The following is a 16,033-nucleotide window of genomic DNA, read 5'->3' as shown; positions in this document are numbered from 1 at the left end:
TGTTGCCGTCCCCACTCTCCTCCCCACCAGCTCACCAGGGCTACAGTGTTTCCCAGCTGCAGTCCTGAAAGAGGCTCCTGGAGACCATCCCTTTTGTGCGAGTAAATGTCATCCCTCCTGGGTGGTCCATCCCCTCCTGGGCTTCCAGCCCAGTGGGGTCTGGGAGCCAAACAAGGGGCAAGATGATAGAGTGGGCAGCACAGCAAGGCAGGACACTGAGCTGCCTTCCTGTGCTTTTTTCCTTCCTCAGTCTACGCGGCCACGCCTGCCTGTGATCTCTGCTGTTCCTCACCTCCTCCTCCTGCTGGACCCAGAATGGCCCCCTGGTGCTACTGCCTTCTAGCCTTCCTGGTACCTGAACTTCCGGGAGGCAGGGGGTGGAGGGGAGGAGGCCAAGGGGACTCAAAGCTGATAGGGTTCCAAGTGGCCACCTCACATCATGAGGTAACTGCAAAGGTTACACAAGCTAAGCCCCTGGCACAGAACTAGAATAAAGCATCCACTAGATGCTAGGGCTTCCCTGGTGGTTCAGAATCCACATGCAATGCAGGAGACTCAGGTTTGACCCTGGGTTGGAAAGATCCCCTGGAGAAGGGAATGGCAACCCACTCCAGTATTCTTGCCTGGAGAATTCCATGGCCAGAGGAGCCTGGCGTTCTACGGTCCATAGCATCACAAAGAGCTGGACATGACTAAGCAACTAACACTTTCACTTTCACTTCAGATGCTAGGAACAGGCTCAAGGCAATGAAGTGACCTGTCTAAGATCACACTCTGGGTGAATCCAGGTCGACGGCAGGGCCTGCAACCTCCACTGTACCCCGCTGGAGCACACAGCAGGCATTCAGTAACGGCACATATGGGTGTGGGGATCTGACTCAGACCCCATCTGTCTTCTCTCTCAGATAAGGAGTCTCTCTGGGTCTTCCAACTCACCAGGTGAATCAAGGAACCCTTGGGTCACAGGTTGGTATGAGGGATGCCCCAGAGAGGCTCTCCCCTCCCCCAGCTCAGCTAGCCCCTGGTCGTGGGCCACACTGGCCTGGAATGCAAAGGAAGGAGGATGCGCAGTTTAGTTCAGCCCCACTATACCAAGCCCTGGGCTGAAAGCATCACTCATGTCCAACTCATTCCTACCACTACACAGATGACACAACAGACCCAGCAAGGGGACAAAACTTGCTAGCATAGCCAGGGTTCAGCCCCATCCAGCCCCAAACGTCTCCAAGCCCAGTGTCCTTGGCCCTGCCACCCTACTCACCCGGCAAGGGTCAGATGCCCACACACTTCTCCCCCATAGACCTTTCTCCCACCCTGCAGCTCCAGTGGCCCCTGGAGAGGTAGTGGAGACTGCAGATGAGGTGTGCAAGTTCCCAGGGCAGCGGCTGAGCTGGTGGCAGGCCCAAGAGTCCTGTGAGCAGTGGCTGGGCCACCTGGTACTGCCACCCCCAGATGGGCTCCTCGCTGCGCGGCTGCCTGACCCCATCTGGGTGGGCCAAAGAGAAGCCCCTCTGCAAAGACCCCCGCAGAGGCGTGAGTTTGGGCCGGGGCCTGGAAAGTGGGGACTGGAGGCGGGGAGCTTTGGTGACCTCGAGATAGCAGCCCACTGTGGCAGTCTTTGTGGTTTGAGCCCAGAGGAAGTCGAGTCGCAATCTCAGATTCCCTTGTCCTGGATTGAGAGTAGAGGGTTTACCCGTGGGCTAGGGGCACTGGAGCCCCCATGTCTTCCTTCCTGAGGGAGGGAGGCACCCGAAGCTCAAGGGGGCGGGCTTTGCAGATGTGACAATGGGCTGTCAGGGGCGGGCGGTGTGTGCAGGTGCGAAAACTGAGGCGGAGGCCTGTGTATCCCCGCAGGCGCGCGCGCCACGGCCGCACTGATGTTCGGGGAGAGATCCGCGGACCGGGCGGCTCGACTTCGGACGCCTCTGCCAGCGCTGAGGGCGCTGACAGCGTGCGCGAACGTGCAGTGGGACGCCACCTCGTCCGAGCCGGCAGCACTCTTCTCGCTGGCTGTGCCCACGCTGGCCAACGCGCTGCAGCTGCGAGGCTTCGCCGAGCCGGGCGGAGCCGTGCACGCGGCGCTCGTAGTGCGCGGACATCACGCGCCCTTCCGCGCTGCCTTCCGAGCGGACGGCCGCTGGCACCACGTCTGCGCCACGTGGGAACAGCTAGGCGGGCGCTGGGCACTGTTCGCCGACGGGCGGCGACGCGCTGGGGCGCGGGGCCTGGGCGCCGGCCACCCGCTGCCACCTGGCGGCATCCTCGTGCTGGGCCAGGACCAGGACTCTCTGGGCGGTGGCTTCTCAGCGCGCGACGCCTTCAGCGGCAACCTCACCGACTTCCACCTGTGGGCCCGCGCGCTGAGCCCCGCGCAATTGCACCGGGCACGGGCCTGCGCGCCGCCCCCCGGCGGCCTGCTTTTCCGCTGGGATCTGGGCGCCCTGGACGTCACGCCCTCGCTGCTGCCGCCGGTGTGGGTGCGGCTCCTCTGTCCGGGTACGGCCTGCCCCGCCCGCTGCCTGCCAGGCCCCGCCCACCTTTGGCTCCACCCACCACCTCCGGGCTTCCCTACCAGACCCAGCCACCTCTGCCAACCGAGCCACACCCAAGCCTGGCCACGCCCTCTCCTGGCCCCCAGTACCCAGTACCTGGTTATAGCAGCCTGGAGGGACTCGGCGCCCCCGCCCCCGCCCCCAGCCCCGCGGCCGCCTTGCTCTGCCCAGTGCTGGTGTCAGCGCTCCTCTCTCCGGGTCCCACGTTGCCCCCAACTCCAGGATCGCGCGTCCTGGTGCCCCCTCAGGCGTGCAGGTGCCTTAACGGCCCGAATGGGCTGTGGGTCATGGAGACGGTGGGGAGCCAGGAGGCGGCCCTGACACCTCTCCCACCCTGGCCAGTGCCGTCAGAGGAGTGCCCTACGTGGGACCCAGGACCCCACACCGAGGGCTCTTTGCTCTGCCTGCAGCCTCTGCCCTTCCTCTGCTGCTACAGGACAGGTATGCCCTCCGCCTCTGTTGAAGGGGAAGCTGGGCATGGACCAGTGTAGGCTGAGAGGGGAGCAGTTGGCACAGCCTGAGGATTGGGAATCTGCTCAGCATCCTGGGGCCTCGGTGGAGTCTAGACCACAGATAAATGGGGCCATTCTGACCTGGTGGTGAATCCCAGATTGTGGGATTCACCTAAAGCAGGTGGTTTTGCCATTCTGTAGACGAGTTGACTCACTGGAAAAGACTCTGATGCTGGGAAAGGTTGGGGGCGGGAGGAGAAGGGGACGACAGAGAATGAGATGGCTGGATGGCATCACCGACTCTGTGGACATGAGTTTGAGTGAACTCCGGGAGTTGGTGGTGGACAGGGAGGCCTGGCGTGCTGTGATTCATGGGGTCGCGGAGAGTCAGACATGACTGAGCGACTGAACAGAACAGAACAGAACCTCAGTTTCCCCATCCAGGACACCTAGGTCTCCAGACACACCACCATCAGTGTGCCCATCCTCTGCAAGCGGCACAGGGTGGATGGGGCACTTCTGGGGAGGAGGTTGCCCAGGGCTCAATCTGGTATCCACTGCTTTGCAGAGAAGTACCGGCGGCTGCAGGATGCCCAGTCGTGGCCTGGCCAGGATGTTATCAGCCGAGTCAATGTCTTGGCCAACGCCATTGTGGTGAGCCCCCTGGCAGGGGCACTTTGGGTGGCCTCCGTGAACCTCAGTGTCTTCATCTGGAAAGGGGACACCCACCTAATGTGTGTGCAGGGATTAAGGTTGCTCATGTACCCATGCACTCTGAGGGCTGGGGGCTCCTGAGCAGTTAGATCTGTACCCACCAAGAAGACAGGCAGAGAGAGACCAAGCATAGGCCCTGCGGGGGGAGGCATCCCCTTATGACAGTCAGACCAGACCCACCATCAGTGGCTCCTCTGCCCCACAGCTCCTTCCTGACCCTCTCTCTGAAGCCCATGGAGATCTGTCCCTGGCGGAGGCCACCAGCTTCCTGAGAATCCTGGAGGGAGTCCTGGCAAAGGAGGCAACTCCACTGGGCCCAGCAGCACTTCTGGCTGTCCTGCGCTTTCTGAAAAGAGTGGCCGCCCTTGGGACATGGGAGCCAGAGCCCACAACAGGGCCCTGGGAGCAGTTGGGCCAGGCCGTCGTGTCTGTGGCCAGCCTGGTCCTGGAGGAGCCGCTGGCTGGTGTGTGGCTGCCAGTCAGTGAGGTAAGGCTGGCAGGGCTGGGTGCCACAGGGACCTGGGCTCTGGTTCCTACCTTGTCACCCGTTTCTGTAGCTGTGGGCAAGTCAGCACCCATGTCCGAGCTCTATTTTGCCATCCATCTGGAGAAGCTCCTCGTTTGTCTGTTTTATAAGTTGAACTTCCACAAAAAACTGCTCTTGAACAACAGCTTCTGCAATTAAAAATTAAGAGCCACTAGTCAACAAGGGCCTCCCATATCCAACAATCACTGATCACCTTAAGTGGGAAGTCCTCTATACTAAGAGTTCAGCCATGGAGAATAGAAGAGACAGATGATGAGGGTGTTGGAAATCTCGTCGTGGCAGAAGTGGCTGTAGTAGACCTGGGAACCATCAGCTCAGAGAAGGGAGAAAACACAGGGTCGTGAACATCGCCTTGAGAGCTCTGGGGCTTCAGAGGTGGGCATGTCCCCTGTGACCTCAGAACAGAACCAAAACCTGGGTTTGAGGGTGGGGTGGGGATAGCACGACCCAGGAGGCTGATTCTGTGGGATGTTCACCTCTTCAGGTGGCGCTTGCCATCCTGGGGAGGGTGTAACCCCACATTTTACTGGGGATCTGAAACACTGGGGCAAACTGGACTCTGAACCTCAGGTTTCTTTCCTGGAAAATGGGGATGATCATACCTGCCTTGCTTAGGCAATGGAGAGGAGTAGGTGTGAATCAGGTGACTTGCCCAGCACAGAGGAGGGGTCCCGACCGTGCCTGACCCCACCCCTGCTCTGTCCTCACCAGCACTATCCACCAACGCCCCACCCCATGGCTTTCTTTTGGAAGCTAAAACTTGAGCACCTGTTATAGGCCTAACATCGAGTCAGACCAAAGAAGCAAAAGGCATGGCTGTGCCTTCTGAGTGTGCCCCAATGGCAAACAACCTACCAGCAGGCAGAGAGCACTGTGAGGCCTTCAGCTTGAGTCGAGGACAGCGTGGCTTAGAACCGGATTGGAGAAGCCAGAGAAGGTTCATCAGGCAGGGCCTCAAATGTCAGGCTGAGGATCCAGGACTTGATCCTGGACGCCCTCAGGCGGAGCCTCTGAAGGTCCGGAGCAGGCGGGCCACCTCCCAGATCCGTGAGAACGTGTTAACCCCAGCGGTCAGGGCAGGCGGCAGTGGGGTGTGGAGTGTGAGAGGGGCTGAGCTGCGTCCTCCTCCCAGGTGGTTGGCGGACCCATGGCCTTGGTGGCGAGCGTGCAGCGCCTGGCACCCCTGCTGAACTCCGTGCTGACCTCCGAGCGGCCTCAAATGCACCTCCAGCACCGCCATGCTGGTGAGCCTGCCCCAACCTGTCCCACACAGGGGTGGGCTGCAGGTGGGGCCTGGGTTCAGACATCCTCCTCAGCCCTGATCACTGGGCGTTCTCTGACTCCCACAGATACTCCTTTCTGTTCCTGCCCTGGCCCATGCTGTGCCCTCCACCCAGAATACTCTCTCTCGATCTCCTAGCAAACTCCTATACATCCTTCAGAACCCTGCTCGAGCATCAGCTCTGCTAGGAAGCCTTCCCAGATTTAGCTCTCTCCCAACAGTCAGTTCCTCTCTCCTCTGTTACCCTGGTGTTTTGAACATATCTTTTGTTGCTTTTGTGGCAATTAATATGATTCAGCCTGAAGCTCCCTGAGTGCCAGGGCTGTTTCTGAGTCATTTCTGCATCTCAGGACCAGACCCAGTGAATGTTTGTATAACAGATTGAGTAGGGGAGCACTGACAGTGGAACATCAGGCAAAACTTGGATCTTTCAGGGGCCCAGTGATTTCTGGCCGCTCACTGATATTCAAGGACTGCCCATTAGCGACTCCCCCTTCTCAGTCACCCTGTCCCCCTGGACTTGGAAATGTCAGATTTACCTCAGGCAAGTTGCTGAGCCACCATCTAGGATTGGTGGCCTCCTGGATGTGTGGCAGGAAGAGGATAAGCAGACCTTGCCAGCTGGGCCAGCCCAGCATGAAGACCTGCCTCCTGAGGTCCAGCCACTCATCCCTGTTTGACCTCAGGCCTGGAGGTGCGGCGCCTGCATCTGAGAGAGGCCAGTACAGAGGGCTACGTGTTCATGGTGCCCAGCGGGCATCCACAGGGGCCCGGCCACATCCGCATCCCTGCTGCTGAAGTGAGGCGGCTCCTTGGGAAAGGTGGGCAAGGGGAACAGGTGGTGGGACCCTCTGGGGTCTGGATCAAACCTCAGCCCTCGGAGTTCCTAGCTCTGCTGTTCTGAATAAGTCACCTTAGCTTTCAGAACTCTCTCCTTACCTGTAAGATTAGTACTCACCTCATTGGGTTGTTAGGAGCTTAAACACCTACCCCATAGTAGGTGTTCACATAGGCTTCCATCCTCAAACCCCAAACAGTTTCCCTGGGTGCCACCTGAGGTAGAGGATTAGGATAAGGGGCAAAGGGCTGGGAGCTGACAGCTTAAGCACGTCAACTATAGCTGGTTGAAATTCTGGCTCTGTCCACTTCTGAGCTGTGTGATCTGGGAGGTCATTTAACCTCTGTGAGCCTCGGTTTCCCAGTTTGTAAGGCTGAAATTCTGGCTCTGCCCGCTTTTAACTGTGTGATCTCTGGGAGATCATTTAACCTCTATGAGCCTCGGTTTCCCTGTTTGAAAAGTGGGCAGAGCTTTTCCCTCGGGATCAACCTGCTCAGTCACTGGGTGGGTCTCAGGCCTCCTCCTCTTCATCCAGGCCTCTCTGGAGTCACCGTGATCCATAGCTGGTTCAGCTCGAGTGTCTTCCAGCACACCCTGGGGGCCCCTGACCAGGAGCCACAGGTCCCTGACAGTCCTGAAGAAACAAGCAGAATGCAGAGGTGGGTCCCACCCAGTAGGCTGCTGAGGGCCTGGATCTCCTCCCCAGGGAAAACCAGGCCTTCATCCCCTCCCAGAACCCACCCCCATTCTGGTGGGCAAATCTGCCCTTGGCAACCCAGGGCCAAACCTGCTCACCCTGACACACACAGATTTCTGGGCCTGGCAAAGATGTGCTGGTGGGAACATAGCTTGACTCCTGCCTGGGGTCCCGGCTCCAGTGTTGAGTCTCAGGGAGGGAATAGAAAATGAAAATGTTAGTCGCTCAGTCATGTCTTGACTCTTTGCAACCCTGTGGACTGTAGCCCATTAGGCTCCTCTGTCCATGGAATTTTCCAGGCAAGAATATTGGAGTGGGTTGCCATTTCCTCCTCCAGGGGATCTTCCTGACCCAGGGTTCGAAGCCGGGTGGGTCTCCTGCATCACAGGCAGATTCTTTACCATCTGAGCCACCAGGGCAGCCAAATTACCAGCAAGAATTGAACCTAGGTGCCCTACTTCCCCGCACAGGGCTTTTGCTAGTATTTCTTTGGATTTGGGGGTATCATCTTTGATGGCCTCAGCGACGTGTGACCTCTCCCTCACAGACACCTGGTGCCCTTAAAAGCTCCCTTTCTCCCCACAGATTCCTAAGCACCCAGGTGGGGTCAGCCATCATCTCCTCTGAGGTGTGGGATGAAACTGGGGAGGCCAACACAGCTGTGACTTTTCACCTGCAACACGAGGCCCAGGTACTGTGTGGTGCTTCTGGGAATCAGCCACCTGGGACAGTTTTTTGGTTCCCCACCCGCCCCCCACACACACATCCCAATATTTGTTCACTAGAGAACCAAGGCCTAAAACTGTTCAAGAAAAATACAAATCCACAAGCCATCCCATTGTCTTTGAGAGAGGGGGAAGGGAAGTAATGCATTGCTTGCTTACTTTATGGCAGATACCTTAAATAAGCAGCATTCATATAATCTTCCAACTGCCCATTCCACAAACATGAGCTTAGGGAAGCTGGTGTGCCTGGTGCAGAGCTGGGATTTTGTTATAGTTCTTCATGGCTCAGAAAACTGGTGGTTCTCATCAGATCACACAAGAAGATGTGAGAGCCCCACCTTGCAGTGTGCTTTGTAAGCATGAAAGTGACCTGAATGTCCATCACAGGGGACTAGTTTAAAAGCCTTGTAGGGACTTTCCCGGATGTCCTGCGACTTCCACATCAGGGGACACAGGTTTCATCCCGGGTTGGGGAGCTAAGATCCTGCATGCCACACAGTGCGCCCCCTTCCCCAGCAAAAAAGCCTTGTAGAGCTACACAATAGAATATCAGCTGAGCTTATGTAAGGAATGGGGTATTTTGCTATAAACTGACATGGAAATATCAGCAGGATATGTCATTTAATTCATTACATGTAAAACACAAATTCCTTCTTGCTTCTGAGACTTTAGAGCATTTCGGGGAAAGTTAAGAGTCTGCTTTCCCCAAAACCACCAGTCCTGGACACATGTGCCCACACACTCACACTTACACACACACACACACAAATACACTCATACACCACAGCTTATGTCTTTTGTATATCATCTCAAGACTTAATCTGATTAAAGTACATAAATCTACATATACTAAATCATCCATTTTAAGTGTACAATTTGATCAGTTTTGACCAGTGTACATACTCATTACTACTGCCCCCAGTCAAGATACACAATTTGTCCACCTTTCCCAAAGGCTTCTTCAAGCTCCTTCCCCACCAGCCTTCCCCATTCTGACCCAGGAAATTACTGCTCTGCTTTCTGTGACTCAGTAGACTGTCTGTCTTCCCTAAAGTGTCATGTAATAGAACCATACAAGGTGTACTGTAGCCTGGCTTCTTTTGCTCAAATGTCGGTTTTGAGTAGCATCTATGTTGTTGCCTGTGGTTCATTATAATAGTTTGGAATTGACATCTCATTGTGGTTCTAAGTTGCAATTCCTTGAAGATCAATGATTTTGAGCATCATTTCATACACTTATCAGGCATTCATATCGCTTCCTCTGTTAAATATAAGTTCAAATCTTTTTCCCAGTTTTCATTCATTTTTTTAATTAAAATTTTTTTTGAGTTGTCATTGGGCTTTTTAAATAATAGGAAATATTCTTTATTTTTTTTTCCAAAAATATTTACATTAGCCTGCTATTTGCTTTTCTGATTACTGACATTTCTCCATGCAAACCATACAGATCCTCTCTCTTTTAATTTTATTGTTGTACTCCCTTCACCCTTTTCTCCCTGCCCCTGCCCCACCTGCACTGGCAACCAATCTGTTCTCTGTATTTTATGATCCTGACTTTTTTTTTTATATAGAGTCCCCATATAAGTGATATCATAAGGTATTTGTCTTTCTCTGTCTGACTTATTTCACTTAATATAATGGCCTCAAGGTCCATCATATTGTTGCAAATAGCAAGATTTCATTCTTTTTATGACTGGATAATATTCTGTTTTATATATGCATGCATGCATGCAGGTATGACCTAAATCAAATCCCTTACGATTTGATTACATACGTAATCAAATTACGTATGATTTTGACTTACAATACAGTGGAAGTGACAAATAGATTCAAGGAGTTAGATCTGATAGACAGAGTGCCTGAAGAATTATGGACAGAGGTTCGTGACAAGGTTCGTGACATTGTACAGGAGGCAGTGATCAAGACTATCCCCAAGAAAAAGAAATGCAAAAAGGCAAAGAAGAAGCAAGAGAGTTCCAGAAAAGCATCTGCTTAATTGACTACACCAAAGGCTTTGACTGTGTGGATCACAACAAACTGTGGAAAATTCTGAAGGAGATGAGAATACCAGACCACCTTACCTGCCTCCTGAGATATCTGTATGCAGATCAAGAAGCAACAGTTAGAACTGGATATGAAACAACAGACTGGTTCCAAATCAGGAAAGGAGTATATCAAGGCTGTATATTGTCACTCTGCTTATTTAACTTATATGCAGAGTACATCATGAGAAAAGCTGGGCTGGATGAAGCACAAGCTGGAATCAAGATTGCTGGGAGAAATATCAATAACCTCAGATATGCAGATGGCACCACCCTTATGGCAGAAAGCAAAGAAGAACTAAAGAACCTCTTGATGAAAGTGAAAGAGGAGAGTGAAAAAGTTGGCTTAAAACTTAACATTCAGAAAACTCAGGTCATGGCATCTGGTCCCATCACTTCATGGGAAACAGATGGGGAAACAATAGAAACAGTGACAGATTTTATTTTGGGGGTTCCAAAATCACTGCAGATGGTGACTGCAGCCATGAAATAAAAGATGCTTGCTCCTTGGAAGAAAAGTTATAATCAATCTAGACAGCATATTAAAAAGCAGAGACGTTATTTTGCCAACAAAGATCTGTCTAGTCAAAGTTTGGTTTTTCCAGTAGTCATGTAAGGATGTGAGATTTGGACTATAAAGAAACCTGAGCGCCAAAGGATTGATGCTTTTGAACTTTGGGGTTGGAGAAGACTCTTGAGAGTCCCTTGGACTCCTAGGAGATCCAACCAGTCCACCCTAAAGGAGATCAGTCCTGAATACTCATTGGAAGGACCAATGCTGAAGCTGAAACTCCAATACTTAGACTACCTGGTGCAAATAACTGACTCATTTGAAAAGACCCTGATGCTGGGAAAGATTGAAGGCGGGAGAAGAAGGGGGTGACAGAGGATGAGATGGTTGAATGGCATCACTGACTTGGTGGACAAGAGTTTGAGTCAGCTCCGGAAATTGATAATGGACGGGGAGGCCTGGCGTACTGCACTCCATAGGGTCACAAAGATTTGGACACAACTAAGCGACTGAACTGAATATTGTGTTTTATATATATAAGCATGCGTGCATGCTAAGTCGCTTTAGTCGTATCCAACTCTGTGTGACCCTATAGACTGTAGCATGCCAGGCTCCTCTGTCTATGCAGATTCTCTAGGCAAGAATACTAGAATGGGTTGCCATGCCTTCCTCCAGGGGATCTTCCCAATCCAGGGATCAAACCCAGGCCTCCCACACTGCAGGCAGATTCCGTATCAGCTGCTTTCAGGGAAGCCTGTATCTATCTATCTCTCTATGTATATATATATATATACATAGATATATATATATACACACACCCCACAGTTTCTTTATTCGTTCATTCATCAATGGACACAGGTTTTTTCCATTACTTTGCTCTAGAAAATAATGCTGCAGTGAACGTGGAGGTGCATATGTTAATTTATTTTCTTTTTAAAAAACTTTATTTTGTATTGAGGTGTAGCTGGTTAACAATGTTGTGATAGTTTCAGGAGAACAGCAAAGGGGCTCAGCCACACATATACATGTATCCCTTCTCCCCCAAACTCCCCTCCCATCCAGGCTGCCACATAACATCGAGCAGAGTTTCATGTGCTGTACAGTAGGTCCCTGTTGCTTATCCATCCTAAATATAGTGGAGTCATACATCATTTCTGAGTTAATCTTTTCATTTTCTTTGGCTATATATAGGAGTGGAATTGCTGGGTCATAAGGCAGTTTTATTTTTAATTTTTAGAGGAGCCACTCTACTGTTTTCATAGTTGCTGCACCAATTTATGTTCTCACCAATAGTGCACAAGGGTTCCCTTTGCTCCATTTCCTCGCCAACACATGTTATTTCTTGTGTTTTTGGTAATAGCCATCTTAACAGGTGTGAGGAAATATCTCATTGGAGCTTTGCATTTTCCTTATGATTAACGATGCTGAGCATCTTTTCATGTACTCATTGTCAGTCTGTATGTCTTCTGCCTGTGTTTAACTGGATAGTTTAGGCTTTTAAATATTTTTGCTATGACAAGGAACTTATCACCTATGTTTTTTTCCTAGCAGTTTTATGGTTTCAGGTCTTAAATGCAAGTCTTCAGTGTTGAGTTAATTTTTGTGTATGGTATAAGATAGTAGTCAAGTTTTATTCTTTTGCCTGAGGTGAAGTGAAAGTCGCTCAGTCGTGTCCAACTCTTTGCAACCCCATGGACTGTACAGTCCATGGAATTCTCCAGAGCAGAATACTGGAGTGGGTAGCCTTTCCCTTCTCCAGGGGATCTTCCCAACCCAGGGATAGAACCCAAGTCTCCTGCATTGCAGGCAGATTCTTTACCAGCTGAGCCACGGGGAGGCCCAAGAATCCTGAAATGGGTAGTATTCTTTTGCCTATGGCTGTCCAATTTTCCCAACATCATTTATTGAAGAGACTGTTCTTTCTCCATTATATATTCATGCCTCCTTTGTCATAAACTAATTGACCATAAACTCACAGAGGTTTATTTCTGAGCTCTCTCTTCTGTTCCATTGATTTATGCGTCTGTTTTTATGCCAATCTCATACTGTTTTGGAGAAGGAAATGGCAACCCACTCCAGTTTTCTTGCCTGGAGAATCCCAGGGATGGCGGAGCCTGGTCGGCTGCCGTCTGTGGGGTCGCACAGAGTCGGACACGACTGAAGCGACTTAGCAGCAGTAGCAGCAGCATACTGTTTTAATTTCTATATCTTTGTAATGTTTGAAATCAGTGAGCATGATGCCTCCAGCTTTGTTCTTCCTCAGTTTTTAAATTATTCATATTACTATTGAATTGTAATAACTCTTTATGTGTTTTGGATATAAGTATGTTGTGAGCTTTATGTTTTGTGCATAATATCTCCTAGTCTGTGGATTGCTTTTCTTAATAGTGTTTTTGAAAGATAGGTTTTAAATATGATGAAGTCCAGTTTGTCAATTTTTCTTTTGCATGGCTTATGCTTTTTGCATCATGTCTAGGAAAACTTGCCTATTCCAAGGTCACAAAGATATTCTCAAAGGAGTTTATCACTTTAGCCTTTACATTTATAGCTTCATTTCAATTCATTTATGCATATTATGTTGGGTAGGGGTTGAACTTCATATTTTGCCATATAGACATATTTTGCCATATCCCACTCCAACACCATTTGTTGAAAAGATTATTCTTTCTCCCTTGAATTATCCTGTCACCTTTTTGAAAATCAATTGTCCATAAATGTGTAAGTCTATTTCTGGGCTCTCTATTCTATTCCCTAGATCTATACACTAATCCTATATGTCCTGATTAATGTAGCTGTATGGTAAGTCTTGAAATCAGTTAATGTAAGTCCTCCAACTTTGTACTTCCTTTTCTTTTTTTTTAGTAAGGAAATTTTTTTTTTGCCATTTTCAAATTATTATTATTTTTTATTGGAGTCTAATTACTTTACAATATTATATTGGTTGGTTTTGCCGTACAATGACATGAATCTGCCCCGGGTGTACACGTGTTCCCCATCTTGAACCCCCTCCCACCTCCCTCCTCTTACCCTCCCTCTGCGTCATCCCTGTGCACCAGCCCCGAGCATCCTGTATCATGCGTCGAACCTGGACTGGTGATTCGTTTCACATATGATAATATACATGTTTCAATGCCATTCTCCCAAACCATCCCACCCTCACCCTCTCCCACAGAGTCCCAAAGATTGTTCTATACACCTGTGTCTCTTGCTGTCTCGCATACAGGGTTAAGGTTACCATCTTTCTAAATCCCATATACATGCGTTAGTATACTGAATTGGTGTTTTTCTTTCTGGCTTTGTACTTCCTCTTCAAAACTGCTTTGGATGGCCTAGGGTCTTCACATCGCTGTATACCTTTTAGAATCGGGACTTCCCTGACAATGGTTAAGAATCTGCACTTTCACTGCAGATGGCAGAGGTGATCCCTGGTCAGGGAAGTAAGATCCTACATGCCATGTGGTACAGCCAAAAACACTTCTTTTAGAATCAGCTTGTAAATGTCTATGGAAAAACCTGCTGGATTTTGATTGGGATTGCACTGAATCTCCCAAATTGAAATAAGATGACGAAATAGCATCTTAGCAATGAGTCTTCCAATCCTTGATCAAGGTATATCGCTGAGTTTATTTAGATTTTCTTGCATTTTTCTCAGCAGTAATATCTAGTTGTCAGTGTACAGGTCTTGAAGGTTTTTTTGTTAAATATACTTAGACATAAGTATGGTTGTATGGGCTTCCCAGGTGACTCAGCGGTAAAGTATCCGCCTGCAAATGCAGGAGAGGTAGGTTCCATGCGTGGGTCAGGAATATCCCCTGGAGGAGGAAGTGGCAACCCACTCTGGTATTCTTACCTGGGGAATCCCATGGACAGAGAAGCCTGGCAGCCTACAGTCCATGGGGTCGCAAAGAGTCGGACACGACTTAATGACTGGGCATGCGTGCACCGCTAAGTAGTAGAGAGTTTCTGATGTTTTTGTAAATGGTATTGTTTTCTTCATTCTACTTTAAATTGTTCATTATAAGTTTATAGTAATGCAATTGATTTCTATATAATGATACTGTATCCTGCAGCTTTGCTAAACTCACAATACTTCCAGACAGTCTCTTACAGAATCCCCAAAGGATGGACATTTAGTTCAGGCCTAGGATTTTGATATTAACCATAATGCCAGCCTGCAACTCTACTCACTTCACCTTGTTTGTGCCTTCCCACTGGCATTTTTCTCCAATCCCTGCACCCATTATTTATGCTGGGCAACCCCCAGCCCCTCAAACACAGGAGGTCCCGTCTCCCTGCATCCACTGATCCTTGCCCACGTGCACTCACATACCTGCCCTGGCCTTGTTGGCTGCCCTTAGGCCTTCCCTCCAAAGCTGGTGGAGCCTGTCTGTGCTTTCTGGAACTTCAGTATCAGGTGAGTTTCCAAGTTCTTTAAGGCATTAAAAAAATAAAAAAGACATCCATCCCACTTGAGGATGAGGCAGGACTCAAGCGGGTTTTGGCCTCCATTCATCACCTTCCTTGTGGGGGTGGTTCCAGGCCCCACTCAACTGGGGATAAACCGGGGCAGGAGAACCTGTTACTCAGGAGGTAGTGAGCTCCCTGTCATAGGAGCTATGTAAGCCTACTCTATGGGTTGAGAGTCAGGAGAGACTTATCTGTGGAATGGGTGTTAGAGTTGATATATCTAAAACCAGGGAATGAAGATCAGTCACTGTTGCTTAGTAATTAATACAGTTAATACCGATCACTGGTTTCAGCCCCATCCTCCCATTTCACAGATGGGAAACAGAGACCCAGGGAGGAGCAGTGACTTGCCTAAGGTCATATAACTGGATAGAGCAGGGCACTGAGAGACCCCGGGGTTTGTGGAAAGGCTTCCCCCTGCCCCCACCCCCATGTGCAGCCCATCTCAAGAGCCTTCTGTCCCCTACTCACCCCAAGTCCAGACTCAGGGGGCTCCTGGGCCACCACTGGCTGCTCCGTGACTGCCCTGTACCAAGGCTCGACCGCCTGCTTCTGCAACCACAGCACCAACTTTGCCGTCCTGTTGCAGGTGTATGACGTTCAGGTGAGTGCTGGGGAGGGGGGCAGGGGAAGGTGATGTCAGGACGAGTTTTGAAGGATGAACAATAGCTAAATAGAAAGGCATGCCAAACAGAGGGCCACCTGGGCAAAGGCAGAGTCAAAGTCACTTAGTCGTGTCCAAGTCTTTGTGACCCCTGGACTATACAGTCCATGGAATTCTCCAGGCCAGAATACTGGAGTGGGTAGTCTTTCCCTTCTCCAGGGGATCTTCTCAACCCTGGGATCGAGCCCAGGTCTCCCATATTGCAGGTGGATTCTTTACCAGCTGAGCCACCAGGGAAGCACATGGAGGCTAGAAATGGCAGACCAGTTATGTTCTAGAACTTCGATGAGTCTGGGGCTTTCAGTGCAATGTCTGTGGTGGGGGTGGCAGTAGGCAAGCTGGGTCTGGGTCAGGTCACACAGACCTGGAATACCAGGCTCACATGCTTGGATGGTGGTCCTGTTGCAGAGGATGTGTGGAAGAGGGTGAAGCATGTTTGCACGAGGGAGCCTGTGGTTCCAGGAGTGAGGCTGGGGTGGTGGAGGGGGAAGCAGCGAGGGGCCTAGGAGAAGGGAGGGACCCTGGACCAGGGAGCAGTGGGG

At 50.6% G+C, this 16,033-nt stretch overlaps 1 protein-coding gene across 1 annotated transcript in view; it reads left to right on the top strand.

Moving 5' to 3' along the window:
• Window positions 1-315: 315 nt before the first annotated feature.
• ADGRD2 (adhesion G protein-coupled receptor D2) overlaps window positions 316-16,033 on the top strand; it is a 30,056-nt gene continuing 14,338 nt past the window's right edge. Inside the window, exons 1-13 of the mRNA XM_088841765.1 lie at window positions 316-351; window positions 906-966; window positions 1,321-1,533; window positions 1,855-2,496; window positions 2,895-2,993; window positions 3,573-3,658; window positions 3,924-4,205; window positions 5,398-5,509; window positions 6,234-6,368; window positions 6,921-7,044; window positions 7,668-7,780; window positions 15,237-15,260; window positions 15,310-15,431. Coding sequence (XP_088697891.1) covers window positions 316-351; window positions 906-966; window positions 1,321-1,533; window positions 1,855-2,496; window positions 2,895-2,993; window positions 3,573-3,658; window positions 3,924-4,205; window positions 5,398-5,509; window positions 6,234-6,368; window positions 6,921-7,044; window positions 7,668-7,780; window positions 15,237-15,260; window positions 15,310-15,431 — 2,049 coding nt within the window. The remainder of the gene's footprint in view (window positions 352-905; window positions 967-1,320; window positions 1,534-1,854; window positions 2,497-2,894; window positions 2,994-3,572; window positions 3,659-3,923; window positions 4,206-5,397; window positions 5,510-6,233; window positions 6,369-6,920; window positions 7,045-7,667; window positions 7,781-15,236; window positions 15,261-15,309; window positions 15,432-16,033) is intronic.

The sequence above is a fragment of the Moschus berezovskii genome, chromosome 11 (assembly GCF_049115385.1).
Source record: "Moschus berezovskii isolate FMDL1 chromosome 11, NW_MosBer_1.0, whole genome shotgun sequence".
Taxonomy (NCBI): Eukaryota; Metazoa; Chordata; class Mammalia; order Artiodactyla; family Moschidae; genus Moschus; species Moschus berezovskii.
This window is presented reverse-complemented; position numbering and strand designations above follow the sequence as displayed.